General features: G+C 41.7%; 1 protein-coding gene across 8 annotated transcripts in view; it reads left to right on the top strand.

Annotated features, from left to right (window-relative positions):
- Ppp2r2b (protein phosphatase 2 regulatory subunit Bbeta) overlaps positions 1-22,274 on the top strand; it is a 390,383-nt gene that overhangs the window by 211,227 nt on the left and 156,882 nt on the right. For 3 of the 8 annotated variants that reach the window (XM_040741869.1, XM_040741868.1, XM_040741872.1), the window contains 2 exons: positions 11,705-11,842; positions 13,024-13,096. The exons of the other annotated variants lie outside the window; for them this stretch is intronic. In XM_040741869.1, the coding sequence (XP_040597803.1) occupies positions 13,090-13,096 (7 nt within the window). In that variant the 5' untranslated portion in view covers positions 11,705-11,842; positions 13,024-13,089. The remainder of the gene's footprint in view (positions 1-11,704; positions 11,843-13,023; positions 13,097-22,274) is intronic. 8 annotated transcript variants of the gene reach the window in all.

A 22,274-nucleotide genomic window follows, 5' to 3' on the forward strand; every position in this document is an offset into this window, starting at 1 on the left:
CCTCATCATTGAGCCATCATCCTGTTGGTCAGCAGCAAACTTCAGGGAATGAATGGCTGCAGTGGCAGAGATGCTAATGAGTCTGTGTTGGGCAGCTGAGTGTAGCCATACAGTGCAGAGTGGTAAAAACTAGTGCCAGATTACGTGCACACATGTCTCTGTCCTGTTGAGTATACACGTAGATGAGATGACTGTGTGCTGTGACCCTTAGTTATTTTACATGCGTTATTCCTTCTAGTCATTTTATGTTGTAAATTGACGATTTTTGCTGATACACAACAGACAAGAGTTGTATGAGCCAGAGGTATGCAACTGGATGTTTTGAAATGCCATCATTCAAGGTGAAATGATTGTGACCATCAGATTAATAAACCCATTTCCTCTTATAATTAAAACTCGATTGATTTTGTCATGCATATGGTGAGAGGAGGAGAAATATTTAACCTTGGTTCTTCAGAAATTTTAAGTATATAACACATTATTATCATCTCCATCAAGAACATTAAGTCATTAAGTCTCCTGCTTATTTTTAAATGAATGCCAATATCTCCCCATCTCCCTCATCCTACCCACTACCTTCCTGGTAACCACCCTTCTCTCTGTTTCATTGCCTTCAGCTTTAATAAATAACACAGATAAGTGAGGTCATGTCACATTTATCTGTGTCTCTAGCTTAGTGTAACATAGATTCTAGATCCATCCATATTATTGCACATATTAGAATTTCTTTGTTAATGCTAAATAGTGTTCAGTGGAGTGAATCATGTTGTCTGTATCCATCTATCTGCTACTACTCATTGTTTCCCTGTCTTGACTATCATCAGTTGTGAGCATGGGCGTGCACATGACCCCACAAGTGAGAGAGTTTGTCCTTTAGGAACATATCCAGGACATTCAGCGTAATCTTAAAAGTCCTCATGAGACGACTACTTCCACTAGCCCTGTTTCATAAGGACACTGGTAACTTGCTCCTGACCATGGAAAACAGAGCACAACATCTTAACTACTTTAGGAGTTACTATTCAAATGCTCGCTACAGTGTAATTGGAATAATACAGATTGTTTACAGATAGATACTTGGTTGAATGAGAAGTCATTCCTTTTTCATTCCTGTATTTTCTTTTTTTCTTTTTTTTTCCCGAGACAGGGTTTCTCTGTGGCTTTGGAGGCTGTCCTGGAACTCGCTTGGTAGTCCAGGCTGGTCTCGAACTTACAGAGATCTGCCTGCCTCTGCCTCCCGAGTGCTGGGATTAAAGGCGTGCGCCACCAATGCCTGGCTTCATTCCTGTATTTTCACTTGCACAGAAATTGAGAGATTGAGGCAGCAGAATTACTGTGAGTCTGCGGCCTTCCGGTATTATATAGAAAGATTATGTTTCAAAAAACAGCCAATAAATAAATAAGTAAAAAAAATACAGCTGACATTCAAATAGGTATAAGCTAAAACACACAATATCTCAATTGTATTGTTTTCTCTACTGAAACATCCAAATGCTAGTGAAATCATCATTTAAGAATTTAAATATAATTGGAGAATAAACATTAAGCTCACTGAAGTTGCTGTTTAAGCATTTGATGAGTCAACAGACCCTAACTGCTATTTTTAAAATAGTTTATAAAACCAGCCATGTGTGTATATGTGCATATATATGTATATATGTGTGTGTGTGTGTGTGTGTAAAACCTTACTAATATATTGTGTACTAAACTATCATCTAGATTACTTTCTGTTCTCTTAATTCTTAATGGACTCATAAACAGTGAACAAAATTTTAAAATTCTAAAAGAATCCTTAACTGTCGAGGTAATTGCAGTATATAAAGCCAGCCTGATACTATTATTTGTGTTTTATTTTGTATAGCTTAAAACGCTTGAGGTCTTGAGTCCTGAAAATAGAGTATGGTTCAAATGATAATTAATTATTAAACAATGTTAATGTGTATTATCTATGACTTTGAACCTTATGCTCCATGTGTTTTTAAATATTTATTGTTACCTCTAAAAATGTTATACTGCCTTATTTAAAATGTAATGATACAGTTTTAGGGTGCAAATATTCCAGTGTGGTGCCTGGAATTATAAATTTCTCTGTTATAAAACCCTGAAAACAGTACTAAGTAAATGTGATCATAACTATAATGGGAAAAATGTAGTGGGCTGGAAATGACTGCTGTCTTGATTTTCTTGCTTTGGATCCCATTTGTGTTTTCCTTCTTTGGGTTTTGTTTTGAAGTGCTTGGAACTTTTATTTATTTATTTTGGCAATACTAAAGCTTATCCCCTCACATACTAGCCAAACTCTGTAGCACTGAGCCCCAGGCCCACCCTTCATGTCTTCTTTATTCATCAGAATATATCTGTTTTTAAAATTATGGTTTCTTTTTGACATTTTCATAGATGTGTGTCAGGCCCTCCACGCATATTCACCCCAGACCCTCCTCATCCCCCTCTTCTTACTACCTCCGCCTTCCCTTAGTTTCCTTACAGTGTTTCAGTTTTTAAATATAATTCCATGCATTGGAGAAGGGATATTTGTCTTTCTGAGTTTGATTCATTTTGCTTGATATTTAAACTCCAGTGCCATCCATTTTCCTAAAAGTGACATAATTTTACTATGTTCATAACTAAATAAAATTGTGTGTATATGTGTTGTGAATGTGTGTGTGTGTGTGTGTGTCTTACATTTTTATACATTCATTTGTTGATGTGTCTAGGCTGGTTCCACGTCTTGGCTACTGTGAATAATTCCTCCTGTCTTAGGGTTTTCTTGTGATAAAGCATTATGACCAAAAGCAATTTGTGGAAGAAACAGTTTACTTCAGCTTATGCTTCCACACCACTGCCTATTATCAAAGGAAGTCAGGATAGAAACTCAAACAGGGCAGGAACCTGGAGACAGGAGCTGATGCAGAGGCCATGGAGGAGTGCTGCTTACAGCCTCAGTTCCCATGGCTTGCTCAGCCTACATTTTTTTTTATCATTTTTTATTTTAATTTTAAATAGCTTGTTTTACATGTCAATCCCAGTTCCCTCTCCCTCCCCTCTTCCCGCACTCCCCTTCCCCCCCTCCCTCCCACACTATTGCCAAATCCTTCCACATAGGGGATATCTAGAGTCTGTCATTTTACTCTTGGTAGGGTCAAGGCACTCCCCTAAGAGTCCAGGCTGAGAGAGCATCTCTCTTTGTGCTATAGGCACATGAAGACAGTTTGTATACCAGGGATAGACACTGATCCACAGCTCAGGGCCCCATAGGTTGCCCAGGCCTTCTCACTGACACTCACATTTGGGGGGTCCAGATCAGTCCTCCCCACTGTCTGTCTGGGGTCCAAGAGCACTCCCCTGTTCAGATCAGCTGTCTCTGCTGGTTTTGCCAGCCCATTCTTTGCCAATTTGCTCATCACTCCTCTCTCTCTGTCACTGGGTTCCTTGGGTTCAGTTCAGTGATTAGTTGTGTGTTTGCCTCTGCTTCCATCAGTCACAGGATGAAGGCTCCCGGATGGTTATAGACATCAAGTTCATTATCAGGAATGGGCATTCGAGGTGGTCCCTCCACTATTGCTTAGCTTGCCAATTGATGTTATACCTTTGGATCACTCGAGGTCACTCTGGTGCCTGATCTGTCTTCGATCCTATTTTTTTAAAGCATCCAAGGCCACAAGCTCAGGCATGGCACCAACCCTCATTGAGGAGGCCTTCTCACATCATTCATTAATCAAGAAAACATCCCACAGACTTGCCTACAATGCAATCCTATTCAGGCTCTTCTCCATTAAGATTCCTTCTTCCCAGATGACCCTCATCTGTTTCAAGTTGATGGAAGAAGAAGCTAGCACATCTCGATTAACACAGATGGGCAAGTTTCTCCTTTATGATCTGACTTACATCCCTAAAGGTGTATATCCAGGTATTGTAGTTTTACCTTTAATTTCTTGTAGAATCTTCATACTGATTCTCACTGTAGCAGCGCCAGGTCTATCTCACTTGACTATATCCTAATGAAACCAAGAAATTAGATGAGTCAATGGTTTTTGGAAAGAAATTCTTAAATTAAACTGAAACTATATTAATGTGTGATTAGTCATATTATTTAAACAGAGACAATTTGAAAGGACTGTTTTCAGAATCCCAAATAGAAACAGAAAGCAGGAGATGCAGAGGCATTTGGAAGTGGATTTGGTAGAAGCAGGAGATTCTAACAAACCTGGGAGTAAATAGTAGCTATTTTCCATATTTTTCTGGGTTTATCCAACTGTCAAATCACTGGAGTGATATGTGGGCTTCTGAGAATTTCTGTACTTGTCTATTTGAACAGAGCTGAAGAAGTAGGCATTCACAACAACCCACTCTATTTACTGCTTTGCAGTTTATGACAAAGGAGAGCCGCTTGAATGCTTTCACTAAATGCTATGAAGCTCTGCCATTCTCTTCAGTAAAGACATCTGACTAAGTTTGTCTCCCCATGAGATACACAGGTTGTAACTTTCCTACACACACTAGCTTTTCAGTCAGTGCTTAGTATTTGATGGGCAGTGTTCGTAACCAATTCGTTTACCAATATGAATTCATATAAGAACTGAAACAATTGTAGTTTAAGTGGGGGGTTGATTATGGTTGGCTATAAAGACTGAAGACGTTTACAAAGCACACCAAACCAGTAGTCCAAGCATGGCTATAGTCGTTAGCCGTGTATGGATATCTCCCTTCTGTCGCAGTCTGAACTGTAAATGTTAAGTGGGATTAAAGTTCAAATCTATCAGTCCATTTAAGTGAAGAGTTATCAATCAGAATTTTTTTCTCAAAAAGATGCTTAGAATTTCCCAAGATGCAAATCAAATGACATTCCAAAGTTCTACCCAGTATCTTCTAATTCAGATCCAAAAGAGTAGTCACCTAGGAACCTTAATTTTACAGCAAGGTCTCCATAAGGGGATCAGATGAGTATTAAGACCACGAAGCACGATGGTCCCCCATTTGTTGGTTTACTATGTTCTATCTTTGTCTGGCACAGGGTCTTCGAGGTATTTAACGTTTATGTCATTGTTTGGACCAGGAATCATTTGATTCAAAAAGCTGAAAAGTTCTGTAAAAATTCTGCTAACCTTTATCGTGTGGGGCCAGCATACGAGCTACCAGTCAAACCTGGCAGGAGACTTGAGGAAATGGGCTTTTCTCGTGTATTCATTGTAAGAGTTGTCACGTTTATCTGCCCAGTGTTTTAGACAACTTCACATGATGCTTATGACATTGTTCTTGTATGTGTGCATCATCATGGGGCTTTGGAGGATGTGTGTGTGAGTGTGAGTGTGTGTGTGTGTGTGTGTGTATGTGCGTGAGCGCGCGCGTGTGTTTTTCTTGCTGTGGAATAGCATGCCCACCTTGCCTAGCACAAGCTTGAACCTCTACCCATAAACCTTTAGACAGGCTGATACTTTGCTTATAACCTGGTACAATCTTATACCAGAGGCAAGCTGCAGGAGTCACACATGATGGCTCTCCTGCATTGTAGAATTTTTCTAGTACTGTCTAAAACACACTGTTCTGGGCATGGTAGTATATGCCTATCACCCCAATGCCAGGGAAGCTGAGGCAAGAGGGTGGTCAGTTTGATGGTCACCAAGGCTGCATAGTAAATCCTTATTTCAAAATTAAAGGGGGAGGAAAAGGTCAAGTAACCACCCAACTAAAGAAAAAACAGCCAGTTGTTTGTTTCCTGAAAAGTTTTAAACTAAAATCACATGGAAGAATGGACTTTGCCCCCCAGAAATCCTCACAACTTTCAGATCTGTAATTTTCAAAAGTGTGTTGTGTTGAAGCAGCAGTCGATTCCCGCTTTGTTTTGGGTGTTATCATTCATCTTTAGTCTGATATGTTTCGTGCTTGACACCCTGTGATGATGTTTGTAGTCTTTTTAAGCAAGTGCATTGCTGCCCAATGTGGTGGTTCATACCTGCACACTCAGTACTCGGGACAGATTTCCTCAGTCTGAGGACAGCCTGGGATTTAGATTGAGTTTTCTATCAGCCTGGGCCAAAGAGTGAGAACTGTTTTAAAACAAATGATGAGTACAGCTTAGAAAGTCAAAAGAACAACATCTCAGGTAACGTTGGATCCAGTCTTTGGGTCTGTGGCCCTGGGTCAGCCATCCCTCTGCTCTGCTCCCTATGGACACGTGGCTGCTGTTATGGCCTCTTAGCTCATGGCACAAAGTCGACAACCACAGTGTGGCACTTCACATCTCTGCTGTAAACCATCAGGAAATGTCCCCTAACAGCTGTGCTATTTAGATCCCACTCTTTCCTCAATCCATCCCTTGCTTCTCGGTGAGACTGAGTAGCTGAAGCTAAGCAAGGTAGAATTCTCTCTGATAGAGGGAGAGTGCCTCTTCCCAAACTTCCCTTGAGCGTGAGAAATGAGCGAGGTAGGTGGGGATGTGAAGACTGTTGACAGAAAGGGGGAAGACAGGCGGTGTTCTGGGGTAATAGCGGTGAGTGCATGTTTATTGAGTTAAATGTGGTAGCATAAGGTTTGGGGATTCAAGCCAAAATAACAGATGGAAGAGCTGATGGATTCCTTCATTCAGCCAAGAAGTAGAATAGCGTCTGCAGAGGCCCAGAGCTATGAACGTGCTTGACATGTTTAGAGAGCTTCAGGGAAGGGGTGTGAAAGGAGCAAAGGGAGTGTGTAGAGATGGTCTTCCTGGGGAAGCAGAAGCCTGGACCCAACTCGTATCCATCCTAGGTGAACTTTTTTTAATGCCCGAAACAATGTCGTTTCCAGTGGGCATAGGCCATGCTGACTATCTCAGGTGTATAACACACAGACGCGCACGCCCGCACAACACCAGATGGGACTCACGGAAAGGAAAAGCCATTTTCTTAAGAAAATAATGGAGAATTAACACTGAGGAGACCCAAGAACTAGAAAAGGATTGCTAAGTCTCAGGATAGACTGATGGACCAAGACAGACACACTTTTCAACTTCTCTGATATCTGGTGAGGCGTGGTGAGGCGAGGTGAGGTGAGTTGATTTTACATTCCCTTGGGTTCACATAGAACACAGCTCTCACACCTAAGGAAAGAAGGGATAGTGGTCCAGGAGCAGATTCAGGCTGCCTGGAATGATGTATCCTACCACGGAAGTGCATATGTGCATTTCCACAGTCGTGGCCCAAAATGCTTAAATCAAAGCCTTGGTAGAGACAGCAGAGAGGCAGGCAGGTGACAGTGGCGTAAGGGGACTTCGAGATGTGTCTAATGACAGTCTTAGCTTTTGGATTGGTGGACAGTGATTGTCTGTGTTAAGCTAACTTCTTAAGGTTTGTCATGGTAGTCCAAAGGGATGTTAGATCATATACAAGAAATGGGTGTTAAGAGGATTAATGATAGTCCCAGATAACTTCAACTTTAGATCTGCACCATTCCTACTCTCCAAACCATGTGGTTCTAAACACTCTATCAGCCTTGTAGAGTCTTAAACACAGGTACAACTTTTTTCTTTTTTCTCATTGCCACTTCTTTTCAGAAAGATCCTTACTGTCATACTCATCACTTTTCTGGGTTCTGTGTCTGTGCTTCCAAAGGACTTGAGTCAATTACAGGTCCAGAAAGGCTGGTTGTTATACATGAACTATCCATCTGTCACAACTCGCCTAACTATGCCTTGTCTTCCTTGGAAAGTTTTTGGGTTTTTGTTTTGTTGATGTCATTTTTACTGGAATAAACAGCTAAAGAGTATAAATACTTCAAAGCATGGGGGGTGACACTTTTCCTTTCTGCTTTTCTTTTTAATCTCATCTGAAAAACCAGAATTAATATCTGAAGGCTAGGCTCTGCTTCAAGAATTCATTTTATTCCATTTCCATGCCCTTCTTCCTCTCCTCAGTGTAAGAAAGAATGTGGATATTCATAATGCTTCACTCTTCTTGGCTGAGGCTCACTCTGGTGCTCTGCCTTTGTGGGGAATCCTGAGGCACTGCTACCCGTGTCTGTGAGTGCAGGAGTATTCCTGGGTGGAGGGTGACATGGCCATCTTTCTGCTCATCCAAGGCTCTGTCATGTGCCCACAGCTCTCTGCAAGGATCTCAGTTGCCTCGTTGGCGTAATTAAGTACTCCCGATGCTACTGCCCCAGTTTCTAGAATGTGGGTAGGGGGAGCTGCCCTCACTGTGCCAGCCCCCACCCCAGCATGCTTCCTCATTAAATCATGCATATGCTAATGAAGTGTGAAAATCAGCCAAATAACAACTCTTTCTAATCACTTGTGGTCCCAAGAGCAAAGGGGATTCCCCCCCTTCTCTTAATTTTAGGGAGGTGGTTATGATTTGCAAACCAGTCGGAATCACAATTCTCCAGTGTTTTTTCCCCTCCCATTTCTTTTTAGGCTGAAATGAGGGTAATTGGCATTTTTGCTTCCACCTCAAGTGAGAAGAGTCTTAAAAAAACCAGTGACCCACTGTGCCCTTTTCATTCACATCTGGGGCTAGATAATCCCTAGTTTTACATTAACATACAGAGCCATCCCTATGGGCAATTAGCTAGACTACATTATTTCCTGCCCCCTGGAGGGCCAGTGTTTAGGTTTTTCCCCCAGAGATGGTGCGTGTCAAGGCCCTTGTGTTGTGATTACATTTTTCCTTTGCGTTCCAGCCAACTTCTCAGCATCCTTGCCAGTCTACCCATTCTCCTTGCAAATGCTTCTGTGGCTGATGAATCCACCCCCTGCTTCTCTGACCCAGGCTCTGCCCTCCTCACCATCAACTACCTTATACCTATAGCTGGTCCACAGGGGGATCATTTGCCTATATGTCTTCCCTCTCGAAGGAAGGCTGTCTTCTGCTCATCTTTCAGATATCAGCTCAGTAGCCATACCTCAGAGAGACTGGTGCTGACAACCTAGGCAATGTGGAACCCCATTCCTTTCTATTATCCTATGCTACTCATCCTCCTTAAAGGCAATGCCCCTCTCTCTGTGAGCATGAGGGAGCTACATTGCCCTGCTTGCCATGGTATCACTAGGGCCCCACACATGCCAGGCACTGAGTAAGTGCTCAGCAAATGTCTACACAAGCCAATGATGCCCTGTGCATGCTTTCAAGTAGTTTTATTTTCAAGGCTGTATTTCTCTGGCCATTTCACTCTGGACTGTCTACTCCAAGAAAGACCCTCCTGCATTTATACTTGTTTTTCTATGTTGAAAATGTCCCAGAGTTATATTTCAAATGCTGACCATATCCCATGACAGCAAGGAATTTGATAATAGTATTTTACTGAAAGTTCTCTGGACACTGGTGAGAGGTCACCTCACACACCCCATTTGCTCCATGAGTTTCAGCTGCTCTTTCCCTCATTTTCACACACTTCACCCAAAATCCTCCTCCTCCCTCCAACTGAAAAAGCCAGCAAGTACCCCCTGGCTCCACCCTGCACAGCTACACAGATGCCTCCTATCCAACGCAGGTACCTTTTGTTCCTCAAGCATAGTCCTTGTGGAGATGAATTTATTCCAGCATATTTAAATGAATAAATCACCACATTGATGTTATCTTGGTCCCAACTGATCTGATCCTTCCTTTTGCTGTATCCATTTATTCAACAAATATTTATTCATTTGTGTGTGTGTGCTGGGTGCTTAGCACCAACCGTGAGCAAGACTGGTCTTCCCATCCTAAAGACTTTAGAAGAAACAAAAGCAGTGGTTGAGTGTAGGGGCTGGTGAGAGTCTGAGGCTAACTAGAGAGGCTTGCAGCTGGTGTTAGCTGTGTTTAAACATGCCCTCTGCCAGAGCCCTGAGAGCGTTCTCCCAAAGGACCCAAACAGCACTGTTGAGTTGTTCTTCCCAACTTCAGCTTCCCTATTTAGGGAGCAATTACCTCTGTTTTGTTGTTTGTGTGTTTGTTTGTTTGTTCAACCGAGATGCACTAAGGAGGAAAAAGGCTGTGCTGGCTGGGTGTGGAATTCACCATCGTCTCTGAAATTCAGACAAAAGTTAAAGTGGGCTGCGCGATAGAGCATCAGAGGAATTACCTTCTTGCCCAGGACACAAATGATAGACCAATAGAAGTCAGCATGTTGCTAAGCAGCAACATCAGAGATGCTGGCCCAACAGCCTCAAGAGGGAAGAAGCGCAGCTGTCATCACTATTGGGGAACCCAGGGTCCTGCCATGTCTGGTCCATTACAGGATGGCCTTTTAGAGCCTTGCTAGGGCAGAGTTCTGCACTCAGCTTCTTACCTCACTGTGTGATGGACTGACTGACTGACTGATTGACTTTGTTAATTTTATAAATTTTACTACTTTTTAAACATGCAAATAAGAAAATCACACACCAAAGTCAGCCAGGTAATGGATATGAGTCATGAAAGAGGCTATAAAGTTAATTGTTTTTATAGTTCTGGTTCTCACATACTTTTTCACTGTGGTGGTGAATAAGTGCATAAAAAATTTATTCAATAGTGAAAAGTGCAAAAGCCAGTGTGATGCTCCACAGCTTCCATTCCAAATGACCACTCTAGCTGGGCAGAAGTTTGTTGGAGTGGCTAGATTTGGTGTCTAGTTAATTTTGATCATTTTAAAAGCATTTTTTTGCATTTATTTATGGGGTCTCATGCCTTGGCATATGTGTGGAGGTCAGAGGACCCTTGCAGGAGTTGATTCTCCTGCCATGTGGGTCCCAGGGGTCCAACTCGGGTCATCAGGCTTGGCAACAGGTGTGTGTATTGAATGAGCCAGCTCATAGGTTCTGGTTGGTTGACTTAATAGCTGAAAGATGTGCTTGTCGTTGAAGCACGCTACCATCATTCCTGTCAAGATTTGACTTAAGGGAAAAGAGAGGCTGGGAATGCACACAAGGAGTTCGATTCCACCCTGCTGGTATAGAACTGAGTTGACAAGATTTTAAAATCAGGCAGGGCTGGAATCCACAGTGCTTCTGTATTCCTGGAAGGTGTTGGCATTTCAGGTATAAACTACACATAAAAAGTTTTAAATGCTAACAACTGTCTGTGATTGCATCTTTCTTCTGAAGACATGATTGTGTGCCCTCAGTGGTAAGCAGGTTCTTCATGCTATAACTGACTGGAATGGGGCCATGGGTATCTTCTCATATAGATAATTAGGGGAATTCCAAACTGCCTTACTCCAATCTGAGCCTGTTCCACTGGTGGAAACTACCTGCCTAATACATGAGTTTGCAATTCCCCACACAGGTTCAAAAAGGGAAATATGAGTTGCTATAAATACTGGTTATGTGTTTTCAGCAGACTTCAAATTAAAATGCTATGTCTGCTACTCAAGTACCAAGTTGCCCTGAGTGAAACCTTGACCTCGCCATGCTCCCATTTCCCCATCAGCAAAATGCAGAGTTGCCATAGGAACAGCTTCCTAGTGCTGCCAAAGATGAGCAAGACGAACCCTGCAGAGTATTGTGCAGACGGATGGCACTGCAAAAAGCTCTGAGCAAATTATAAGCTTGGTGGTTAGATTTAAAAAGAAAAATTGAGGCCCTGTCTTTTATTGCTTTCCAAACTTGGTCTCTCTCTCTCTCTCTCTCTCTCTCTCTCTCTCTCTCTCTCTCTCTCTCTCTCTCTCTCTCTCTCTCTCTCTCTCTCTCTCTCTCTCTCTCTCTCTCTCTGAGTGGTCTCTAATAGAGAACGTGTTAGATGGTGTCATACTCAACTGTGTCTTCCTTCTTTTTCTCTCTTAGTTTGAAGGGCTGTGGGGAGAGGCTGAGAGAATCCCATCCTCTCCAATGACCAAGAAGCATTGCCTTGGGTGAGAGGAGGAAGCAGTTAATAGGAAGCAGCAGTTATGAACTAGGAACGCACAGGACACAAAGGGTACTGTAAGTGTCATCTATCACCTGTGAGTAGCCCAGCCTCAGAAGAGGGCCTGGCAGTGGATGGTGGTTTGCACAGGTGGACAAGGAACCCCAAGCCCAGTGTACCAGGAAATGGTAGTGTCTTCCCAGTCAGAACATGGGACGAACAGGAAGGGACCAACTCCAAAACTGGCTCCTGGCTGGTTTTGAGTTTGAAAACCTAGATGACCCACACTCTGCATTTTAAGCAGCATTGTTAACATATGTGCCCCCAGAAAAGCAAAGGAATTTCTACTCCAGAGCCATCTTCAGGCTGAGGACAACCCCCGCCCCTGCCCTGAGACAAGATCGTTGTGGGAGTTTCCACATGCTCTTAGACAATTCATTTTCTGTTTGCCTCTGTGTCTGCAATAACTGATCCTACACTTTGATGTCCAATTCCCCCTTTTTCTAAAGTTATTTCTACCATATGTGTGTGTCCAACCAAAAACATCATAGCATTTTCAGTTTGTCTTACCCTGAGCTTACCAGAAACCTGACATTCTGTAAAGTTAACATAAAGAAACCTTCCTTTGTGGAGATACTTATCCAACTGAAAGGGAGTGAGCACTGTGGGGGACTGTGAGGGAGGTGATGCTGAGAACAGAGGCCAGGGGAGTGCTCTGCCACTGAGCCCCACCTCCAGGCCCTGAGTGATGCCTCTGTATACTGGGCTATAGATGAAAAGAAGTTGTGCTCATACAGGATATTACTTAAAGTAGTATTTTCAGTAGTAAAGCTAAGAGCAAAACATGATGAGCTTGTGTCTATATATTTAGAGTACCAGTTCTGGTTGATGCGAGTTCTCATTTGCCACTAGCAAGAAGTGATAATTTTTATTCGAACTGTGAAAAGGGTGTTTCAGACTGTGACAAGGGAAATGCCAACTGCTCCCAAGGAGCATTTCTATAAATCCATTTTTACACCAGTGCTATGATGTTAGCATTGCCCCTACTTAATTAAACTAGGTCATGGAGAATCTTCATTCACGGCTCTCTTGCGGTGTGATATTAAGGCACCGTTGGCTTAGTAATGGTTATATTTATTTTACAAATGCATATAATGCAGGTTCTTTAGATTGCTGACATTACTCACTGAAGCTACTCGCTGTTTACACTTTCAGGCCTGAGTATTGACATAGATGACCTTTCTTTTTTTGTTTTTAGAATTGTTTACTGAGAAAACCTTTGTACATCATTCTGTTGTGTAGAGGAAACTGGAAGTTTGGTGCAATGGCGGGTAGGCTGAAACATCCCATTTTCTTATTTATAATTAAAGAAAGGGTACAAAATTTGAGTGTTCTCAGCAAATGAGGTTTTGAGATGGTGATTTTTGTAAACAAATTTGGGGTGGTCAACATTTTCTGTTCATGGAGTGCTAAAAATGCACAAACAAGCACACCCAGGAAAATTGCATGAATATACTTATACCCTTATTCTCCCAGACAATTTCCTGACATTCTGTTCGATTTTCATTTCTGTCACAGGGATAAAATGTCCCAGACAAAACACAGCTTTGGGAATAAAGGGTTACAAAGCTAGGTTAGAGTCCATCATAGCAGTGACAGCATCAGGGACTTAATAGGTTGCTCGCATCACATCCACAGTCAAGAACACAGAGAAAAATAGATGTGGGTATGTTTAGTACTTAGCTTACCTTACCTAGCCAAATAATTCAAGACCCCTGCCTAGGGAATGACGCTCCCCACAGTGGGCTGGGCCTTCCCACATGACTTAAAACAGCCCCTTACTGACAAGCTACTCTCCAAGCAAATGTAGATAGTGCTCCATTGAGACTCTCCTCCCAAGAGGAGATTGAAAATTTAAAGCTAACCATCACACACTGTCATTTACTACTGTTCCCTGAAGAAGCGTATTCTGGTTCCTCCTGTGCCCTGATCAGACAGTATTGAAATCGCTACATCCTTGGATGGGGGTGATATGCCCGGGTAAAGCGTTGAAGATGAAAATGACATCTTCAAAGGGGACTTTTGCAGACATGCTTGAAATTCTGTATTTGTTGATACAAAGAGAGGCACGCATCTCCAAGAAGGCCCTTTCGGGTGCTTGTGCTTGGTGGCATGTTTGTTTTGTTTATTTTTTAACATTATTTATAGGCTCTGACATTCATTATTTAAAAAAATTAGAAACATGGCTTTTAACTGATTAGGCAAATTGCATGACCTTTGGAAAATTGAAAAAAATGTGAAACAGATAAATAGTAAGTGTGAAATATTTATATTATTTAACCAACTGAAGAGAAAGTGGTTATTCTAAGAGAAGAGATACTTAAAGTGCCCCCAACAGGTTCTATGAACAGTTTTATAGAAATGTACCTTGTTAGCCTGTACACATAGAGTTTCAATTAAAGCAAGGCTTATATTACACCATACCTTATGCAGAACTGTGATGTTTCCCACAGTCACATCTTAAATTATTTATTTCAGTCTATACTGTGCCCCCTTAAGCTGTGACTTACACCTGGGGATGAGATTATAACCAAGTGTGCTTCAGTAACAACAAGATCATGGATATGATGAATGTGTCCCTGAATATTCCTCTGCCGCATTACCTTTTCAGTAGTTTGTAGTAACCTGCCATTTGAGTGCATCTGATTTCATGCAGCCTTTATTGTTAGACTTTGGTTGTTTTGATAGTTTTCTTGTCTGTGAGTGGACGATGTGTATGAGCATGGACACACCCGTCGCAGGGTCACACGTGGAACGCAGAAGACCGCCTTGGCTAACTCTTCCCTTCATCTTCTCTCTTTTTGGCTGTTCTCTGAAGAGTGCACAATGATGGCTGACCTAAGGATTCTTCTGCATCCTCCCCCTGTCTCTCCATAGGAGCATTAGAACTGTAGACATGGGCTACTTCACCCAAATTTACACACACTGAGGACTGCAACTCACGCCATTATACTTATACAGCAAGTTCTGAACCAATGAGCCTTCTCTCCAGCCCTGATTTGATGGTATTAAAGTAACAACTTTTACTTTACATATATATATGGGGGTCCTGAATTAGGATATTTGATAGCAATTTTGAGGAATCTTTTCCACGCTTGATAAATTAGCCCATGATCCGATTATTTTTATTCAGACAGTCCCTCTGTCTCTCTCGGTCTTTGTTTTTCTATCTCTCACCAGCATACACACATGCACACACACAAGCACACACATACATGCACGCGCGCGCACACACACACACACACACACACACACACACACATATGCACGGCCATCCTTTAACTGAAATTTAAGAATTTGACAGTGAAGTGACTGAGGGAAATGATCATCACACATGAAGAAATATGCAAAATCCATGGGTCAACCTCAAAAAATATAGGCAAAGAAAGAAAAAAAAACTCTGGAGGTCTTTGGTTTGGGAAATCTCTACTATGATATGGTTTATGCAAAAGGTAAAGTCTAAAGAGAATGAACATAATCCCCCAATTATTTGAGGAGTAAGGCGTCAGTCGGATGAGTCAGGCTGAAGTGTCAGCGCCTACAAGCCATCTCTTTGCATCCTGTAATGTGACGAATGGTGAGTGAGGCAGAGGGTAGCCACTTCAAGGGAAGTCTTCAGAACATTAGGATAGCACCAGACATGTGATATTCCCCACTTGAAGAGAGTTCAGAATAGTATCCTTATTTAGGTTTGAAGCTACCACATTAAGAACCTCAGTACCAGCGGGAACCTTCTAGTTCTCCTACACAATGGATGGAGAAGAATCACTGACCCAAAATTCAACACATTCACATCTTCCTTCCCCGTTTAGTTGAACTCAATGTAATTATCTTCATTTCTTCTGTGTCATCATGTCAGGTGACCGCAAGTCTCCAAAGTACAGCAGTAGTCTGAGGGGGGAATGCACTTTCCACAGCAATGCGATTAAGGAACATATATTATTTTTTTCTTTAAAATTTCTGTCTTGGCCTTCAGCTCAGATCACTTATGTTCTGATTTGTGGGGGGGAAAGGTAAACCTTGCCCAAGTATTAGGTAAAACTTACATCCAGAAAGAGTCTAAAATTGCTCCCTTGCATGACTATCAAAGCTTTTCAAATGCTGTGATGGTTGTGTTCATGTAAACCAAGTATTTGGTGGTCTAGAGGCTGCATAAGTTTGCATGCTTGGCATCAGACAGTTATGGTGCTAAAATTTTCTCCTTCAATGATATTTAGACACACTTTCACATCTTCTTATGGGAAACTGCAAATTATGAGAGCCATTGGGTGATGTAGAGGTTGAAAGAAAAGATTCAGACTTAGACCTGGATCAATAGAATTACCAATATTCTGTGTGGCTTGGGGTGGGCCAACCAAAGCATCTGTTTTAGGTCCCTTGCTTAAAGCCTGGCATACTGCTGTACCCGTAACATAGAAGTGCTGGCAAGTGAATGACACGGTTGTGTTTGAAAAAGTCATCATGGTACATGAATCCCCTGTCAAAGTTAACTGCTGTCACCATCTTCAGCTGGGATATGGATAAGGACTGAAAAGAAGGTGGCTTGTTTGGGCACTCAGGCTGTATCCTATTCTCCCATACAATTCAATCAACATGTGAGGTGCCTCCACTAGTTTAGAATGGGGTGAGATATGTACGAGTGGGTGGTTAAAGGCAGGAATGAAAGAGATACCAGCTCTGCAACTGCCAGCCTTCATTATCTGTAAATTCCTCACCCACAGATTTAACAAACCACAGATTGAAATTATATTTTAAAACTTCCATGTGTGCTGAACATTGTATAGACATTTTCTTGTCATTCTCTAAATAATAAAGCACAGTAATAATTTACATAAGTCACATGATATTCATACTGTAAGCATATACCTAGAGATGAGCTGAAGCATATGAGAAGATGAATATAAGTTGTATACACGTACAGAAAAAAATATAGACGTAAAGCATCCATGAATTTTGATCTGTCTTAGGACCCTGGCTCAATTCTCCTGTGACTGCAAAGTGACATATGTACTTTGTTTAAACGGTAATTGAAGTTATCCCTGAAGAGTAGCCAAAGAAGCAGAGAGCTTTCTGTTTCTGTTTCCTTACTTCATTTTTTTTGTTTGCTTGTTTGCTTGACTTTTTTGGGACATGGTCTTGCTATGTAGCCCAAGGCTGGCCTTGAACTCACCATCTTCTGGCGTAAGCCTATTGAGTGCCATACTTCCTTGGCCAAAAAAAGAGAAAGTTTCCATAGATGAATAATTAGAAATGAACATCTAATCAATGGAATGCCAAAAAGGACATTGTGATTGTCTTTGTATGTCACATCCTTAAAAGGCTTTTGAGATTTCACCCTGACCAGACACAAGAACAAAGCCAGTCTACTTGGTGATGACCTACCACATGGAGATGACTGTATCAAAACCATGGAAGAAAATACTATATCTGTGGCTAAATTTGTATTCTGGGATGTTGGTTAAGGGCTGACCCAGTAACTGTTGCTACATCCTTGGTGTTCCTGCTACCAATGGACCTGGCAGGAGGCATTTAGAAATCACTCATTCTCAAGAAGATAGGATTCTCATTTTGAACATGTTGTTATCTTTCTGATTTCATAAACCCTATGCTTTCTATAAAAAAATACTGGAACTATGCCATGACCAACTGACTGGTTAGCACATCTAATATTTATTTATTTTCTAATATGTGTGTGCATGTGTGTGTGTCTTCATGTGTGTGCAGGTACACATACACATATGTGAGCATGCGTAGGGAGGGTAGAAGATGGCCTCAGGTGTCCACCTCCTTCGGCACAGGGTATCTCCCTAGCTTGGACTAACCAGTTAGATTAGACTCACTGGCCAGTGAATCCCAGAGACCCTCCTGTCTCCTCCTCCCCAGTGCTGGCAATATAGAAGTTCCACCTTGCCTGGCATTCTTTTGTGGGTCTTCACGCTTACAAGGCAAGGATTGCACGAACTGAACTATGTCCCTAACCCTGGTGGTTATTAAAATTTTACTCTTCCCATTTTGAAGCACTGACCCCAAAGATAACTGAGACTATTTTTTTCTCCCATGGATATAGCAAGTATTGGATACATAATAGATCCAAAATAATTGTTCTTGGATATTGAAGGAGCATGTATTTTTACTCCAGTGGAGAAATAGTTACCCAATATTACATCGTTTCTTACAATTTTGTCTTACTAAAAACAATCAGATTGAATCATTGCATTTAATATTACAACAACCCCCCTCCCAAAGCTGCCCAATTCATTGTACAGACTCTTGGATGCTGATAGAGAACCAAATTTGTCATCTACCAGTGAGACGTGCCTTGCCTTTATGCCCAGGTTTATGTCCATGCTGCAAGCTATTCATCTAAGAAATTGCACTCTCTAATCCAGGCATCGGAGTGAGCAGAAGGGAGGGAGGCACACACCTACCGCATGCAGAGCCTATAATGCTTCCAGCATCAGGAAATCTTCATTCCAGTCGATCTAATTATGCAGCACAATCTGAGCCATAAATTAAACTTGGGGATGAGACTATGACCAAGTGTGTATCTGTAATGTTTATGAGCCATAAGGTCATTGCAAAAAACATCCAGGAACATAGTGGTAATAGACTGTTGGCCTCTACGGAAATTATTAATTAAATTTTATCTTCTCTCCGGCATGCTTCAGTGGCAACACTATGAGTTTTTAGACCTGGGGAAACTACACCTCAATAATAGCCAGCCTTATCATCGGGCTGGCAGTCATTTAATACATTCCTTTGTCTGACACCAATCATGAACTGGCATCGTGGAATGTCAGGGTCTCTATAAATGCCAACCACATGCCTTACCGTACAGCAGGCTTGGGGTTCAGATCTTGTGATAGCAAATGTCAAAATCAACCACCAGCACAGCAATCCATTTCCTGCAATCCAGATGTGAGCATGAGTCCCTTGCTAGTGCCCAGTGCCTCTGTCTCCGTGCTAGCCCCCAAATAGCTGACATTACTCTCAGAACTGAAGGGCCTGGAATGTCAGTGTTGACAGTGTCTAGATGAAGTGCTGCTTCTGAATCTCCCATTGAAGGTTCAGCCTTGACTAGAAAAAGCAGAGCCGAAATGTCATTTCCAACTATTTCCTTGGAGATTTTCCAGATGGGTTGGCTCAGCTCGCAAATCGAGTGCGGTTTTCATCAGGGTTGCTGATGTCAGACAGCTGTGTTCGCTCTGCCCCACACTGAACCCCCACACGCATGTGTTCTCATCGGCTGGTAGCTGTTCTGAAGACTCACAGGACGGATTGGACTCTGCCTGTGTTCTCTCATACAGGGCTGCCCTGCTCCACCAACGGGAATTTAAGCATCTTCATTTCAGGCCTGGCAGCAGATAGAGGCTACTGAGAGGCACACGTGTCTGATTGGGTTCTGGATATTCAGAACCATTGCTTAAGCATGCCTTCTGTGGTCCAGCTTTGTATCCCAGTCTACCTGGCCCTGCTTGGTGAGCCTGAGACGGTGCATCTCCTCCATTTGCAACCTTCTTTGTTACTGCGAAAGCTCACAATATTGACAACCTAGAAGAGGGAAATTTTAAGAGATTGTGAGCAAATGTCAGAAACGGAGGACACTACAGGTCATCACTGTGACCAAGAGTGAACAAAACACAGGAAAGAAGATAATCAGGAGGTGACAGCACTGACAATAGCTGTGACATGTTTCACTCAAATTGCCTAGGAACACACTGCACACGCGAAGCTGGCAGCACGTGGGGAAATCGGACAAATCTTTTTCATTTTGCCAACCATGGTACACTCATGTGCTGTCTTTGGAAAGTCTAAAGGAGACAGTTATGGTCATGAGAACTTCATTTGCTGATTTGCAGTTTCATAGATGAATGTTGCATTTTCTGGATTTTTAAGAATTAAGATCACGTGTTTCATATGCCATGGTAAGCTCCATGGAAATTCCAGATCAGTATTTTAGCAGAGATATCAGAGGAGGAAAGCAACATTATCAGAACACTGCAAACAAAAGAGTTTCCTCATCTGAGGAAGAAGAGATGTTGTTTAATTTGGGGAAACTTTCTGTGCATATGGTCATGTTGTCATGGAAGCTTAGACTCCTATTGAGCTGAAGGATGGACCCTGATCTGGTTCAAAAATCTCACCATTTGTAAAATCAAAAACAAAAAGCCTCTCCCAGAATCTTCCAGCTGTGTGATCACTCAGTATTTCATGACTATTTTTAATGTGAGTTTGTACCCACACTCCTCTGTGTGTGTGTGTGTGTGTGTGTGTGTGTGTGTGTGTGTGTGTTGCTTGTAGATGGGGACAAGTCATAGCATGTAGATAAGGTAAGAGGATCGCCCTTGGGCACTGGTCCTTGCCTTCTTACCTTGAGACAAGGACACTTCAACACTGTAATCCAGGCTAGCTGGCCTGAGAACTGGAGATGTTCCTGTCTCCTCCTCCCATTTCTTTTTAGGGATGCTGAAATTATAGATGCTTGTACCACTATGTCCAGCTTTTCACATGAATTCTGGGAATTGAAGCTCTGGACACCAGCAGAGTAAGTTCCAGGTTAGCCAGTGCTACACAGTGGATGATATGAGATAATCAAGTAGTTTAAGCAGAAAGTAGTTGCTAGGTTATAAAATGACTTCATTTTCATGAGTAAATGAAGACAGATTTTTGCCTGAAGTTAGGAGTAATTCTACTGACTACATTGTAAACCTGCTCCTAAAGAAGATGCTACCAGCAATTAGAAAACATTGCATAAGGAAGCTACCACCAAAACTGCCTCTTCACAGGCACAAAGCACTTTGAACTGACTGAATACTAGATTGTTCCAAGGATTTGTGGGGAACATATGTGGACATTAATCCCTCACTGTATAGTTGGGAAGTAAATGCTGTCTTCACCCCAGAGAGCAACTTGAAAATACTCAGGAAAACATGCATTTTCACAGTAAAACTAACAAATGAACAAACTCACACTCTGGCTGTCAGACTTGAAAAGTAAGCACTTTTATGCATGGGGCCATCTCTCCAGCCCCAACATTCACTTTTTAACATTTATATATGTTCATACATTTAGACAAAAATGTATGTTCTAGCTATATTAGGCAAAAATATGCTTAAATTCCATTGCAAAAAAAAAGCTGCTTTCTAAGATTTACAGTTGTGTGCAGAAAACAATGTAAGAGCCAAACACAATGGCACATTACTACGATCCCAGATAGAGACAAGGAGAATCAGGCACTCAGGGTCAGCATGTGCTGCATATTAACTTTAAGACCACCTGAACTGCAAGATTGTCTCTCAAACAAAAGCATACACAAATAAAAACAAAAACTGTAAATGTTATATCTGTAACAGCATGGTGGTATTATAAAAATAATGAGGAGGGAGAACTATGGTTGGAATGCAAAATGAAATGAAAGAATAAAAAATTGGAAAAAATAAATAATGATACTCTAGACGTTTTAATTTTATATATACATATACATAATTTTATATACACATGTGCATGTGTATATGTGTGTATATATTGAATCACTTTTGTGATGTTGGGGATCAAACTCAGGCAAATGTGCCAGGCAAATGCTCGACTTTAAAAGACACACTCCACGATCCTGGGTTGTTTTACCATCACCGAGCCGTAAGCACTCTGTTCACATTCTGGATATTACGCTACCACCAATTATATGCCTCTCGAATATGTTATCCTATTCCGTGGGACTTGAGTTTACTCTTAATGATGTTCTCTCTGCACGCTTTGGTTCAGTGTGGTTTTACATATGTTCCCAGAGTTGTTTCTGCCTTCAAGAATAGCCAGCCCCACTGAAAGTCATACTCATCTCACCCATAATTTCTTATGAAGGTTTTACAGGTTCAGATCCTTTGTGAGTTAATTCCCCGAGTGCTGTGAAAAGTAAGGCTCTAACCTCATTCTTTTGAACGTAGACATCCATTCTTAGCATCTTTTGTTTGAAATGCCTTTCTTACTGAGTTGTCCTGGCACTATTATGAAAAGGCACTGATAACATGTGTATTTCTTTCTGTGCTCTCAATTGCATCCATGGAGTGGTATCTCTTCTGTTGCAGCCATAAAACCGGCATTGTTGTTGGTGTAGCTTTGGAATAAGTTTTGAAATCAAGACATATGCATCCTCTAACATTTTTTAATTTGTAGGTAGGGCCTCACTGTTAAGCCCAGACACATGGGGCTGCTCCTACCTCAGTTGTCATTATAGGAGTCCCCCACCACACCAGACTTTGACTTTGTTCTTTTCAAGATCTTTTGTCCACTGTTTTTATTCTTTTCTAATTCTACGTGCATTTTAGGATCAGTTTTCATATTTTCATACAAAAATATTGCTATCAGGATCTTTATAAGGACTGTTACATATATCACTTCAAGTAAATGCACTGCATTTGGGAAGTATTGATTTTTTTAATTCATTGGATTTTT

The sequence above is a fragment of the Mesocricetus auratus genome, unplaced genomic scaffold, assembly GCF_017639785.1.
Source record: "Mesocricetus auratus isolate SY011 unplaced genomic scaffold, BCM_Maur_2.0 Super-Scaffold_6730, whole genome shotgun sequence".
Lineage (NCBI taxonomy): Eukaryota > Metazoa > Chordata > Mammalia > Rodentia > Cricetidae > Mesocricetus > Mesocricetus auratus.